The following is a 16,086-nucleotide window of genomic DNA, read 5'->3' on the forward strand; positions in this document are numbered from 1 at the left end:
GTCTTCCAAGACTTTGTTAATGAAATTTTTCGTGATCTCTTATACTCCTGTGTTGTTGTATATCTGGACGATATCCTGATTTTTTCTGCCAATCTAGAAGAACACCGCCAGCATGTCCGTATGGTTCTTCAGAGACTTCGTGACAATCAACTTTATGCCAAGATAGAGAAATGTCTGTTTGAATGCCAATCTCTTCCTTTCCTAGGATACTTGGTCTCTGGCCAGGGACTACAAATGGATCCAGACAAACTCTCTGCCGTCTTAGATTGGCCACGCCCCTCCGGACTCCGTGCTATCCAACGTTTTTTGGGGTTCGCCAATTATTACAGGCAATTTATTCCACATTTTTCTACCGTTGTGGCCCCTATCGTGGCTTTAACCAAAAAAAATGCCAATCCCAAGTCTTGGCCTCCTCAAGCGGAAGACGCCTTTAAACGGCTCAAGTCTGCCTTTTCTTCGGCTCCCGTGCTCTCCAGACCTGACCCATCTAAACCCTTCCTATTGGAGGTTGATGCCTCCTCTGTAGGAGCTGGAGCGGTCCTTCTACAAAAAAATTCTTCCGGGCATGCTGTTACTTGTGGTTTTTTTTCTAGGACCTTCTCTCCGGCGGAGAGGAACTACTCCATCGGGGATCGAGAGCTTCTAGCCATTAAATTAGCACTTGAGGAATGGAGGCATCTGCTGGAGGGATCAAGATTTCCTGTTATTATTTACACCGATCACAAGAACCTCTCCTATCTCCAGTCTGCCCAACGGCTGAATCCTCGCCAGGCCAGGTGGTCTCTGTTCTTTGCCCGATTTAATTTTGAAATTCACTTTCGGCCTGCCGATAAGAACATTAGGGCCGATGCTCTCTCTCGTTCCTCGGATGCCTCGGAAGTTGAACTCTCTCCGCAACACATCATTCCTCCTGACTGCCTGATCTCCACTTCTCCAGCCTCCATCAGGCAAACTCCTCCAGGAAAGACCTTCGTCTCTCCACGCCAACGCCTCGGAATCCTCAAATGGGGTCACTCCTCCCATCTCGCAGGTCATACAGGCATCAAGAAATCTGTGCAACTCATCTCTCGCTTCTATTGGTGGCCGACTCTGGAGACGGATGTCGTGGACTTTGTGCGAGCCTGCACTGTCTGTGCTCGGGATAAGACTCCTCGCCAGAAGCCCGCTGGTTTTCTTCATCCTCTGCCTGTCCCCGAACAGCCTTGGTCTCTGATTGGTATGGATTTTATTACAGACCTACCCCCATCCCGTGGCAACACTGTTGTTTGGGTGGTCGTTGATCGATTCTCCAAGATGGCACATTTCATCCCTCTTCCTGGTCTTCCTTCAGCGCCTCAGTTGGCTAAACAATTTTTTGTACACATTTTTCGTCTTCACGGGTTGCCCACACAAATAGTCTCGGATAGAGGCGTCCAATTCGTGTCAAAATTCTGGAGGGCTCTCTGTAAACAACTCAAGATTAAATTAAACTTTTCTTCTGCATATCATCCTCAATCCAATGGACAAGTAGAAAGAATTAACCAGGTCTTGGGTGATTATTTACGACATTTTGTTTCCTCCCGCCAGGATGATTGGGCAGATCTTCTACCATGGGCCGAATTCTCGTATAACTTTAGAGTCTCTGAATCTTCCTCCAAATCCCCATTTTTCGTGGTGTACGGCCGTCACCCTCTTCCCCCCCTCCCTACTCCCTTGCCCTCTGGTTTGCCCGCGGTAGATGAAGTGACTCGTGATCTTTCCACCATATGGAAAGAGACACAAGTTTCTCTTTTACAGGCTTCATCTCGCATGAAAAAGTTTGCCGATAAGAAAAGAAGAGCTCCCCCCATTTTTGCTCCCGGAGACAAGGTATGGCTCTCCGCTAAATATGTCCGCTTTCGTGTCCCCAGTTACAAACTGGGTCCACGCTATCTTGGTCCCTTCAAAGTCTTGTGCCAAATTAATCCTGTCTCTTACAAACTTCTTCTTCCTCCTTCTCTCCGTATTCCTAATGCCTTTCATGTCTCTCTTCTTAAACCACTCATCATCAACCGTTTCTCTCCCAAATTAGTTTCTCCCACTCCTGTCTCCGGTTCTTCTGACGTCTTCTCAGTGAAAGAGATACTGGCCTCCAAGACGGTCAGAGGAAAAAAGTTCTTTTTGGTGGATTGGGAGGGCTGTGGACCTGAAGAGAGATCCTGGGAACCTGAGGACAACATCCTAGACAAAAGTCTGCTCCTCAGGTTCTCAGGCTCTAAGAAGAGGGGGAGACCCAAGGGGGGGGGTACTGTTACGCCGAGCGCTCCGGGTCCCCGCTCCTCCCCGGAGCGCTCGCTTCTCTCTCGCTACCGCAGCGCTCCGGGCAGCTCCACTGACCCGGTGCGCTGCGATACCGTCTCCAGCCGGGATGCGATTCGCGATGCGGGTAGCGCCCGCTCGCGATGCGCATCCCGGCTCCCGTACCTGACTCGCTCTCCGTCTGTCCTGTCCCGGCGCGCGCGGCCCCGCTCCCTAGGGCGCGCGCGCGCCGGGTCTCTGCGATTTAAAGGGCCACTGCGCCGCTGATTGGCGCAGTGGTTCCAATTAGTGTGTTCACCTGTGCACTCCCTATTTATACCTCACTTCCCCTTCACTACCTCGCCGGATCTTGTTGCCATTGTGCCAGTGAAAGCGTTTCCTTGTGTGTTCCTAGCCTGTGTTCCAGACCTCCTGCCGTTGCCCCCGACTACGATCCTTGCTGCCTGCCCCGACCTTCTGCTACGTCCGACCTTGCTTCTGTCTACTCCCTTGTACCGCGCCTATCTTCAGCAGTCAGAGAGGTTGAGCCGTTGCTAGTGGATACGACCTGGTCACTACCGCCGCAGCAAGACCATCCCGCTTTGCGGCGGGCTCTGGTGAAAACCAGTAGTGACTTAGAACCGATCCACTAGCACGGTCCACGCCAATCCCTCTCTGGCACAGAGGATCCACTACCTGCCAGCCGGCATCCTGACAATAGGGTGACGTTATATTTATCATCCCGTCCTTATTATTAATTCTCTTACATATCTCATTGGTTGAATGGTATGTGCTATAAAACACATTCCAGCTCTTCCTGCCGTAACTTCCTCTTCTACTTTATTCCTATTTTGTCTCATTTACAATTAAAATTAAGAAATATAAAAAGAAATCTTCTCTGCGTGCCTCAGATTATCAGCCATTTCCTCTTCCTTGATGTGGTACATCTGGCTGTAAGACAACTGACTGCAGAAGGAGCCTCCCCCCTCTGCCTCACCAGTAGTAGAAAACGGACATAATTATGCCCCACCCTCTTGGCTAGGCCCTGCCCTTTAACCATTCCGCTGCCATAAATGGATCAGCAGATCAGATTCTTGTGTTTAAATATTTCTAGAAGATTGTGGATCCGTTTCTGAACTGAAAAGCATGTTCCTGTTTACTTATATTACTCATTTCTAGGTTTATTGGCCTTTCCAGGACTTTTATACTGATGGGGTTTCCTTACTATAGGCCGTCAATTTCAGATTGTGGACTTCCAACTTCCAGTAACCTCACTGTTCACTTCAAAGAAGAAGCTACAACGCTCTGCCTCCTGGTTCCGCAGCTCAAATCTACTCTAGTAAGTCTGGGACTGAGCTGCAGTACCGAGTACAACCACTACAAAATATACGGTGCTGTTTCTGGTAAATAATAACGCCATGGCAGTCCAGCACCTAAGAGTCAAATCTGACTGATCTGATATTAACGGCTTTATCAATAGGAGCAGATCGGCAGCCATGGAGGCTCAGGAAAGAGCTCTGGCTGCTAAAACAACAGATCTGACCCACTGACCATCAATGCTTCCAACCTGCATTTAAATGCCGCTGTCAACTGCTAGGGGGTCGCCGGGTATGGAGCGGGCTCAAGTGACCCAGTTGGATCTATAAGGAGATATTTATCTATAAGGATACCCACAGGCAGGATATTAAAGGGGTACTCCAGTGGAAAACTTTTTTTTTAAATCAACAGGTGCCAGAAAGTTAAACAGATTTGTAAATCACTTCTATTAAAAAATCTTAATCCTTACAGTACTTTTTAGTGGCTGTATACTAAAGAGAAATCCAAAAAAGAAATGCATTTCCTCTGATGTCATGACCACAATGCTCTCTGCTGACCTCTGCTGTCCATTTTAGGAACTGTCCAGAGCAGAAGAAAATCCCCATAGCAAACATATGCTGCTCTGGACAGTTCCTAAAATGGACAGCAGAGGTCAGCAGAGAGCACTGTGGTCATGACATCAGAGGAAATGCATTTCTTTTTTGGATTTCTCTTTAGTATACAGCCCCTAAAAAGTACTGGAAGGATTAAGATTTTTTAATAGAAGTGATTTACAAATCTGTTTAACTTTCTGGCACCAGTTGATTTAAAAAAAAAAAAAAGTTTTCCATGGGAGTACCCCTTTAAACTTTTTATATATTCTGCATATATTACATTCCAGCACTTACCTGGACTCAGAAGGATAACCGACATCGTGATCAAGGAGCAGACCACCAGGATGACCAGCAGTGCGATGGCTATGCCCTTCCAGTTCCTCTGTGGGGGGCTGCTGCTTACCATCTCCTACAAACAAAGAAGAAACCAATACCTTGTAAAGGAAAGATGACACGGCACCCGGAGCGCTTCTTGCAAAACTTACTGCTTTATTGGAATGCCTTAAACAGATACAAATAACCAGGCACAGTCTAGGCTCTAACGCCGCCAAGGATCTTCCTGTTAAACACAGCCTCTGTTTTCTTCGTGTCTTACTTATGGTGCTCACAAATGAATCCCAGCGTGAACATATACTTGAATGAAGAACTGAACTTGGAGCACTCATCTCGGACACAATGCTTTTAGCAGTACAACCTCTTTATTCAAGTTGCAAGTAAAACATACAGCAGGAAGGTGAAAATGTGGAAAGATAAAACAAGGACGGGTGGGTTCAGCCGGTGGGCGACGGTCCGTATCGCACTCTCTGCGCTTCGTCAGGCCCCTGTAAAACGTTGCAAGTAAAACGTACAGCAGGGAGGTGGAAGGATGAAACAAGGACGGGTGAGTTCAGCCGGTGGGCGGCGGTCCGTATTGCGCTCTCTGCGCTTCGTCAGGCCCCTGTAAAACGTTGCAAGTAAAACGTACAGCAGGGAGGTGGAAAGATGGAAAGATAAAACAAGGACGGGTGGGTTCAGCCGGTGGGTGGGTTCAGCAGGGAGGTGGAAAGATGGAAAGATAAAACAAGGACGGGTGGGTTCAGCCGGTGGGTTGGTTCAGCAGGGAGGTGGATAGATGGAAAGATAAAACAAGGACGGGTGGGTTCAGCCGGTGGGTGGGTTCAGCAGGGAGGTGGAAAGATAAAACAAGGACGGGTGGGTTCAGCCGGTGGGTGGGTTCAGCAGGGAAGTGGAAAGATGGAAAGATAAAACAAGGAGGGGCCGGTTCAGCCAGTGGACAACGGTCCGTATCGCGCTCTCTGCGCTTTTTCAGGCCCCTCCTGTAAAATGTTGCAAGTAAAACGTACAGCAGGGAGGTGGAAAGATGGAAAGATGAAACAAGGACGGGTGGGTTCTGCCGGTGGGCAGCGGTCCGTATCGAGCTCTCTGCGCTTCGTCAGGCCCCTGTAAAACGTTGCAAGTAAAACGTACAGCAGGGAGGTGGAAATATGGAAAGATGAAACAAGGACGGGTGGGTTCAGCCGGTGGGCAGCGGTCCCTCCGTATTGTGCTCTCTGCGCTTCATCAAGCCCCTGTAAAACGTTGCAAGTAAAACGTACAGCAGGGAGGTGGAGAGATGAAACAAGGACGGGTGGGTTCAGCCGATGGGCGGCGTTCTGTATCGCGCTCCCTGCGCTTCGTCAGGCCCCTGTAAAACGTTGCAAGTAAAACGTACAGCAGGGAGGTGGAAAGATGAAACAAGGCAGGGTGGGTTCAGCCGACGGGCGGGCGGCAGTCCGTATCGTGCTCTCTGCGCTTCATCAGGCCCCTGTAAAACGTTGCAAGTAAAATGTACAGCAGGGAGGTGGAAAGATGAAACAAGGACGGGTGGGTTAAGCCGGTGGGTGATAGTCCATATCGGTCCGGTGGGTTATAGTCCATATCCAGAGAGCGCGATACGGACCGTCGCCCACCGGCTGAACCCACCCGTCCTTGTTTCATCTTTCCACCGCCCTGCTGTACGTTTTACTTGCAACTTAAATAAAGAGGTTGTACTGCTACAAGCAATGTGTCCGAGGTGAGTGCTCCAAGTTCAGTTCTTCATGCAAGTTATTGCTTTATTGCTTGGAGCGGGGTATTCAAACGAGGATGAATTATACCAACAACGCGCTTGTTTCACGTCACGATGATGCTTTATCAAGGTATGATGCGAAAGGTGGGCGGTGCAACCCCTTAACCCTTAGTGCATATACAAAGTAATCGATTTAATAACATATCACAAAACCCAAAGTGACACATAATAAATACATAGACACATCTATCCTAATATCAGAGAAACAATGACCGGTCATTTCTGTAATTCAAGCCTCATCTGCCAGTGGCTCCCGTCCGGATAATCCATCTGGCTTCAGCTTGCAACAGTCTCGTATGTCTATCCAAACTGCTTTCTGAGTTCTCAATTCGCTGCAAACCTAGAAAACGAACTCCAGATACTTCCCCACCATGTTTTTCCTTCATATACATAATGAAACGGGGGGATCCTTTCCCTGTTCGTATGGAATGAAAGTGTTCCCGAACCCTATGAAACAAATAATCGCATACAAAATAAACTCTGACCTACATGTAATGAAATCATTGACCATATGACTAACCGGGCCCAACTGTATACAACGGGATGTCTCAAGGTATCTACCGAAGGAACAATGTTTGCAACAATAATTACCTTTCGGCAAGTCCCCGTTGCAACCAGTTCACACTAGGGGTGGATATGTGGTTTTTCACCAATTCATTGCGTAGGTTTCTTGTCCTCCAAAATGAAATGAGGGGTCGTTTATTTGTAAGGTCAAGCAGATCTTTGTCTGCTTGCAACAAATGCCAATTTATATTTATGGGATGTTTCACTAGATTTGCAGCTGGACTAAATTCGAAAGAAAAGATTGCTCGTTTCAGTTGTTTTTTGTTTTTGCGTTTTCGAGCACCAAAAATTAGCTTCCTGCCAAAAATTAGGTCCCTGCGCTCTTGGATTCTCGCTCTATCAAAAGCCTGCTGAATTGTGAATTCAGGGTACCCCCTTGCCCTCAGTTTATCCATCAAGGTACAGGACTGTTCCAAAAATGTCACGTAGTCTGAGCTGCTCCTTCTTAAACAAAGGAATTGGCCATATGGTAGGTAAGGAGTTCGTAGCCGCAGGTTTTTGATATCTTTTCCCTGTCATGTTCCAATACTAATTCAAAATCTAAAAATTGGACCCTCTTGCCACCAAAATTTGCTGTGAACTGCATGTTAATATCATTGTTGATAATGTACTCTAGAAAGGTGGTAAGTTGGGACTGAGTGCCTGTCCAAACTATTAGCACATCATCTATGAATCGGGTCCAGTGCCGTATGTATTTGGCAAACTGGTTACCCGGTCCATAGATGCGCTCTCTTCCCACATGGCGAGAAAAATAATTGAAAGCGTGGGTGCCATGGGCGTGCCAGTGCACTGGGCATACCACTGTTCCTCAAATTTGAAAGCATTGTGTTCCAGGATAAATCTGACAGCTTCACAAATGAAATCAGTGCATGCTACATTTTTTCCTGCCCTCTCAAGTAGCTTCTTCATTGTTGAAATGGCATCATGGTGACGTATACGGGTGTATAATCCTACCACATCCACTGTGGCTAGGCTACACTCCCTCTGCCAATCTATGCCATCTACACTTTGTAATAGGGCTTTTGTCTCATCCAGATATGAAGGGGCAGAATCCAAAAAGGGTCTCAGGAACCAATCCACAAATCAGAATAAGGGTTCCGTAATTGATCCACGGCTGGAGAATGTGCGCATTAATGGCGGATCTCCACATCCGTGATCCCTGCACTGTACTGGGCCTAAAGGGCAGAGTTCAAGTGTAGGCCTGCAACCTAAACTACATGAAAGATGCTTCCGGGCAAATGACTGACACTAAATGATGAGGGGCGGCTGGGAATGAGGTCAGGCCTCCACTTGTGACCCAGGAGTGCAGGAATATAATAGAGTGCATTATCCCAGGCTCCCCTGTATGACATTCACTGTGGAGTCAGCCATGATTTGTGAAGGATGAACACCCTCAGATACCATCCGTCATTCATGAAATTATCTCACCAGATGGAAGTGCAAGTTCTCCAGTTCTCGTCTGCTTGCTGCACACAAAGGGTCACATTGGGATGTTACATGGTGGATTTTTCAGGTAGGAAGATAGGGGGCAGTGCCATAGACTTGAGAAGAGGTCAGTGTAGAGGGAAGGGCTGCACAATGAATACAGGCCATTCGTTATTATAATCTTATAAACGTTTAGGGTTCCAGAACTGAGATTAGGACCGAGCCCCATAATAGTCCATAGAGTATGGCTATAGGGTTGAGCCCGATGACTATCCATGAGGTGTAGCCACATGACAGCCCACAGGATGTAGCCATGTGACAGTCCTTGAGGCAGAGCCACATGACAGCCCAAGGGATGTAGCCATGTGACAGTCCTTGAGGCAGAGCCACATGACAGCCCAAGGGATGTTGCTATGTGAAAGTCCATAAGGTGGAGCCACATGACAGCCCACATGATGTAGCCATGTGACATTCAATGAGATGGAGCCACATGGCAGCTCACGGGATGTAGCCATGTAACAGTCAATGAGGTGGAGCCACATGACAGCTTATGGGATGTAGCCATGTGACATTCAATGAGGTGGAGCCACATGACAGCCCACAGGATGTAGTCATGTGACAGTCCTTGAGGCAGAGCCACATGACAGCCTACAGGATGTAGCCATGTGACATTCAATGAGATGGAGCCACATGGCAGCTCACGGGATGAGGCCATGTAACAGTCAATGAGGTGGAGCCACATGACAGCCCACAATATGTAGCCATGTGACATTCAATGAGGTGGAGCCACATCGCAGCCTATGGGTTATAGCTATGTGAAAGTCCATAAGGTGAAGTCAAATGACAGCCTACGGGATGTAGTCATATGACAGTCTATGAGGTGGAGCCACATGGCAGCTTACGGGATGTAGTCATATGACAGTCTATGAGGTGGAGCCACATGACAGCCCAGGAGATGTAACATGTGACAGTCCAAAGAATACTGTCATTCCACAGATCAGGGTGGGCTTTAGCTTCCCCATTACCATCACCACCACCATTTTATACGCAATCCATCACCTTTGCCACCATCATCTTCCTCATCATCACCACCAACGTCCATAATAACCATCATAATCATCAATCATCATCACCAACGTCCATAATAACCATCATAATCATCAATAATCATCACCACAAATGGCCACCATCCTCAATCATCGTTACTATCAATGATCAACATCATTATCAGTATCATCAGCACCATGGATCATTATCATCGTCATCATCACCGTTATCACCGACATCGTCATCACTTATAGGATATGGATGAAAAGATCCCAACACACGCAGACACTACTCTTCATAGGTCAAATAAGCTAAATAAAATACTATGGGTTCTTCTAATAGTTCATTAGTCCACATGCTCGGGCGGCCATGGTCCAGCACCCAATCCCCCATCTGTAGTAAGCATAACCTTCTCTAAGTGCAGCTTTATTACAGAATATACTAGAAGATACTTCCCATAATCCTCTCATCCCTACCACAATCTATCCCCTTTACTTGCATGTACTATTGCAGTGTTTCCCAATCAGGGTGCCTCCAGCTGTTGCAAAACTACAACCCCCAGCATGCCCGGACAGCCTTCGGCTGTCCGGGCATGCTGGGGGTTGTAGTTTTGCAACAGCTGGAGGCACCCTGATTGGGAAACACTGGTACTATTTTATAATATCAGCTGTTCAGTGTTATCTATAGCTGGATTACGCCAGTTGATTTGAAAAAAAAAAAAAGTTTTCCACCGGAGTACCCCTTAAAATTTCTGGCACCTGTACATTTAAAAAAAAAAATTCCAGCGGAGTTCCCCTTTTAATTATTCATCTATCAGCGTCACACACGATCGTTTCCCATCTTATTATTTCTATCTTCATATTAGGTTTTGTTGCTTACAATCCACCCCCCCCCCCCCCATTCACGCCACGGATCGTATCCCCGTCAGCCCCTCTTCCCTCACCTACAGAACAGTTTACACTACTTACCTTGAAGCATCTGATTTCACCGGGTAACATTAAGTGGATGTCATGGAGCAATGAACCGTCCGCCCCGTCTCTCTCGCTCTCATCTTCTGCTATTACCTGCAGGGGATATGTCTCCTGATCCTGGTCCATCTTATTTTAGCTCTTCTTGCCTCACATAGAAACTAGGGCTGGGCGGTATGGGCAAAAACGGGTATCACGGTATTTTTTTAAGTGATGGCGGTTTCACGGTATTTAACGGTATTCCCCCCCCCCACCCCATGTGATCTGGTCACCGCTTCTCTCCCAACACCCACCCCCCCCTCACAATGAATTATCAGCTGCGCTGTCCTCACATCATGTCACCCGCGTGCGCTCCTCTGCTCATCCTCCTATGAGTTGCGGGCCGCAGCGCTAGAAATCTGTACTGTACTACAAATAAAGTTTCACAGGCTGCAAAAATAAACAAAATAAACTTTAACTAACCTGCCTACGTTCCCCCGTTGCTCTGCTACCTTCTTCACTGTCCTGCGCTGCGGTCCTCTTGCTGTTTCCTTGGGACGGGAAAGTCACTGAGCCGCCAGCCTATCATCAGCCGGGGCGGGACATCGCTGCGGCCGGTGATAGGCTGACGGCTCTGTGACGTTCCCATCCACAGGACCGCAGCGGAGGGACCATGAGGAGGGACCAAGTCGGAAGCTGAGTTAAAGGGGTAGTCCAGTGGTGAAAAACTTATCCCCTAGAGGCTAGAGGCACCTTGGTTGGGAAACACTGTTAGGCTGGAACTCCACTGAGTGTTGTTTAAAAACCCCAGAAAAAACGCCAGAAAAACTGCCACAGATTTTCCCTGCGTTTTGGCGTTTTTTCTGGCGTTTTTACCTTTGTGAGGAATTTGCCGTTTTTGGCCCCTTTTGCTTTTTTTTTTTTTTTTTTTTTTTTTTTTAAATAGTAGCAAAAAAAAAATTGTACCAAAAAAAAAAAGGAAGCAGTAGGGAGGGATGTAAAAATGTATTTAACTAAATATTTATTTTTTATAACAAAATTTTAATACATTTTTTTATAAAGTGTGTGTGTGTTTAACTTTTTTTGATGGGAGTAGTAGTACCTGTACTATAGACATATCGCCCCGGGTGTCAGTCTGACACTCGATGCGATCGTCCATAATATAGCAGTGATGCGGCTGTATACAGCGCTCACATCTCTGCTCTATTCACATCACTGGCCACTCATATTTTCCGCCCAGAGCTGTGATTGGCCGGATGGTTGCAGCCAATCACAGCTCTGAGGAAAAGATGAATGAATGAGCGGCCGGCCCGGAGTACAGTGCAGAGCAGGGATGTGAGCGATGTATACAGCCGCTCCATCTCTGCTATAGACAGGACGGTCACAGCGGGTGTCAGTAGTGAAATCCACTGTGATGTGTCCTTTAGCAGGCACTACTACTCCCAACATGCGAGTACACTCTTCTCCATGCTGGGAGCTGTAGTACCTGCATTAATAGACAGATTGCAGCGAGTGTAATTTCTGACACCCGCTGCGATCTGTCTATTAATGCAGGTACTAAAGCTCCCAGCATGGGGCAGAGTGTACTCCTTGTTGGGAGTAGTAGTACTTGTAGTTAAGGAAAGATCACTGCGGGTATCACTCCTGACACCCGCTGTGATCCTCCTGTATAATGTATGGATGCAGCGGTCGGCGCTCTCCTATGGTCCCCTGCACGCCGTATATATACACATTCCGATTTCTCACAGAGTTGTGATTGGCTGGAACCATCTGGCCAATCACAGCTCTCTGCGGGTAATATGAATATGTGTATATATACGTCAGTGCAGGGGACCATAGAAGAGCTCCCGCCGCATCTATACATTATACAGGAGGATCGCAACGAACCCTGGTGATCTGTCAATAAGTACAGGTAACTACTACTCCCATCATGGAACAGTGTGTTCCATGCTGGGAGTAGTAGTACAACCTAAAAAATGTAAAAAAAAAAAAAAAAAAAGTGAAAAACACGCACACACTACATTTTTATTATTGTCGGCTACATTTTTAGTGCTTTAGCCGCTCACATAAATTGATCCCTGTTTAAAAATGAATAAACATTTCGTAATAAGAAAGATACATTTCGTTAGATACAATTTTTTCCATCACTACTGTATCTTTTTTATTAATTTTTTTTTATGGTACCCTATGAAATTTTAATAAAAAAGGTATCTCCATAATTTTTTGGGATCGTTAAAGTCCAACATGGCGTTTTTCTTGGAGTTTTTGCTCTCCCATAAACTTCTATGGGAGGAAAACGCCACGATTTCAGGGCAAAAAATGCCAAACTAGGTTTTTGCAGGGCGTTTTGAAAATCCAGCCTCTGAGCCAGAAATTGCTGAAAAACGCCAAAAGGATAAAAAAAACGCCAAACTGAAAAACGCCAAGTGAATCTGGCATTTTGCAGTTTACCATTGACTTGCAGCTAACATCTGGAAGCAGCGTTTTTGACGGCGTTTTTGCAAAAAAAAACTCAGTGGAGTTCAGCCTTATAAGCTATGTATCACTTCCTTACACAACTGCATCACTAAAAATTACCAGTGAAAAGCATAAAATACAACTAACTGCCACGTACTGCACAAAAAGCACATGATATGTCAGTAATATGACATCAGTTCTGTGGTTCAATCCATTAAATGTTTGCACAGCTATAGGAGGTCTTCAGACCATGAGTAAGGTCCATTAATGGCCAAAACCAGTAGGTCTCCTTACATTTCCCCTGTTCTTAAATGGAACTTTAATAGCTCATTTTGTATAGAATTTTTATGCAAGAAGGAAATAAAGTGGTGCAGATTTGATATGAACACTAAGCGCCGGATGTTCACAGTTGTCTGGACTAGAAGAATATTCTGTATCACCAAAGTGGTCGGCGAACTCTAATCTACAAGTCACTAAAATCCATTATAATTCCTGGTAGTGATGCAAAAAAAAAAAAAAAAAACAGGAAAACAAAACACTAAAGGGAGGGGGGGGGGGGTTGATTCTTGAATTTCCTTTTGTCGTACTTATGGTAGGCTCCAAAAATGAACCACTATGTTTAATAGAATAATAGCATGATGTGTCCGCCATGTTGTATGTTCTAAATAGACCACAGTGTATTCTAAAGTTCTTCTACAAGTGCCAGTCTGGGAGAAGAATACTTGTTGTCTCTTTAGATATTTATGGCTGTTTAGATAAGACAGATTAGAGGGCTAGTTAGCCAGTCTTGTGAATGTTATTCTGACTAACAATTTAAAATCTAAACTCTCCCTAATTCCCCTCATCTGTCCCTGACTCTCACTGACACTATCCCCGTGTTTCTTTTCATTCAAAACCCCATCTTTGTACCTGATTTATTGTCTTCTTGGCTGCTCATTCAGCCGTCCTAGTGTGAGGGAGGAAGGGGGCGTGGCCGTGATCACAGCACAGCCAGCAGCTCTGAATCTTCTCCTCTCTGTTTACAACTGCATGTGCAGAGAGAAGAAAGATCGGAGCTCACATAGTAAAATGAATGAGGGCCTGCAGTAAGGCAGAGTCAGGAGTATGCACAGTGCTGGCTCCTGCCTGTCTGATTGTCCCGGCTGCAGTCTGAGATTTAGGACTCCAGCAGAATCTATAAAATGGGCTTGTGGCCAGGACTGGTAGGGAGACCCCTAGTGGTAATTTTTTTAAAGTGGAAAATTAAATAGAAAGAAGCATAGTTTTTAATAACATGCAACTGGAAAGTTATTCTGCATACATTAATCTATAATATATCAAAAGTTTTTTTTTTGATGAATGGTACCCTTTAATTACCCATTTGACTAGACAGAGAAACATTCACACATCTGTGCTGGAGAATCATCCATTGTATTATTATCTTTCCCATAAATTTGATAGTGTTGGAAATGTCTAATTGGTGACTCTATGTCTGGAGAAACCATGTTTTGATTACTTATATGTGTCCCACTTAATCCCCATACTTATGATTTAGGGTTCCATACGTCTTGTGTGGAATGTGGGTTTGAAACCAACTTTGGACAGTTAAACCTTAAAGGGGTACTCCACTGGAAAACATTTTTTTTTTAAATCAACTTGTGCCCGAAAGTTAAACAGATTTGTAAATGACTTCTATTAAAAAAAAATCTTAATCCTCCCAGTACTTTTCATCTGCTGTTATGATCCACAGGAAGTTCTTTTCTGTCTGACCACAGTGCTCTCTGCTGACACCTCTGCCCATTTTAGGAACTGTCCAGAGTAGGAGTAAATCCCCATAGAAAACCTCTCCTGCTCTGGACAGTTCCTAAAATGGACAGAGGTGTCAGCAGAGAGCACTGTGGTCAGACAGAAAAGATAAGAACTTCCTGTGGAGCATACAGCAGCTGAAAAGTACTGAAAGGATTAAGATTTTTTAATACAAGTCATTTACAAATCTGTTTAACTTTCTGGCACCAGTTGATTTAAAAAAAAATGTTTTCAAGTGGAGTACCCCTTTAATGGTAATGAAACTGATTTCCTATGCAATAACACCCCCTAGCATAAGGGTAGTTGACATTACACCCACAGGAAAGACATTATGGGGGATATGCACAATGTATTCTGGGTATTATAGTGATGCCATTCTTATATGTACACGCCCAACCTACATTCATTGGGGAATTCCAATTTAGGAGGGTGTGTCTAACTAATTAAAAAGTCTGGTAAACCAGATGTTACACACAAAGACAAAAAGAAGAGACCTAGGGACACACCTAGAGATAAGACTCAAAGACAAAAGAGTCGGCCACTGAAAGAGGTCCACAAGGTGGAAGCCATGATATCGTAGATCCCAGCAAGCCGGATTGATCACACGGTACAGACTATGGCTATCCCCGACGATGCGATGGACCATCCAACTTTCCTAAGAACCGAAACAAGGTTTTTACATAGACTTGGTAAGAGACACAAAAATGGTATTCCATTTAATTAAGACTAATTTGGATAATGTGGATGAAATTATACCATTTAGACTGGCGAATAATCTAATTAAATAAAATAATTAATTATCTCCATATTGAGATTGTAACTTTAGGATATTGTGAGACTTCATTCTACCTGCAGAAGAATCAAGACTCATAGGGGGAGATTTATCAAACGATTTAGACTGGTTTTTCCTGTCTAAATTTGTCGCACAGAACGTCGCAGTCTAAATATGTGCGACTTTTCTGCGACTTTTGCTGTAGAGGATTTTTAGAACATGATGCATTCTGGTCTATTTTAGACAGAAAAATGCATTGGGAAATGCATTGGTGCTGAATTTATCAAGTGCGACTTTTGTGCGACAAGTCGCATCTGCCCAAAATACGCTGAAATGTCAGACCATGTTGGAGCAGGTCTAAATGCAGTTTAAGCTGTAGACCCTGAAGTCTGAGCACAGAATTTATCAAGGGCTGTGAGACCTTTAATAAATTAGGAGCACAATAGACAGGAGACTACCACATACACTGGTCTATAAGCATACCCAGAATAGACTAGATTAGGAAATGTCCCCCATAATCTATTAAAGCATTGAACAATTGCTTTAGATGATAGAATTCCTATTTTGCCAGGCTAAGTGTTATAAGTAAAATTCCCACACAGGAAACTTGTGTCAAGTTCTTCCTCCTAAAATATAGTCTAGCGAGGTCATATATCTCTGCTATTAGTCTTAATAATCGTCATGTGTATAAAATAGTCCAGAATAGGGCGGAAGTTCTTCCATGTTTATATCCTTAGATGGATTTGCCCATTCTTGGGGTCATGTGATTTGTAGTTGGTTAGAAGGGGGCGGGGTGTATTTCGGATTCCATATTGA

General features: G+C 45.2%; 1 protein-coding gene across 1 annotated transcript in view; it reads right to left on the reverse strand.

Moving 5' to 3' along the window:
- DPP10 (dipeptidyl peptidase like 10) overlaps positions 1-16,086 on the reverse strand; it is a 187,333-nt gene that overhangs the window by 127,340 nt on the left and 43,907 nt on the right. The window contains exon 2 of the mRNA XM_056536295.1: positions 4,461-4,575. Within this exon, the coding sequence (XP_056392270.1) occupies positions 4,461-4,575 (115 nt within the window). The remainder of the gene's footprint in view (positions 1-4,460; positions 4,576-16,086) is intronic.

Source organism: Hyla sarda, chromosome 8 (genome assembly GCF_029499605.1).
Source record: "Hyla sarda isolate aHylSar1 chromosome 8, aHylSar1.hap1, whole genome shotgun sequence".
Taxonomy (NCBI): domain Eukaryota; kingdom Metazoa; phylum Chordata; class Amphibia; order Anura; family Hylidae; genus Hyla; species Hyla sarda.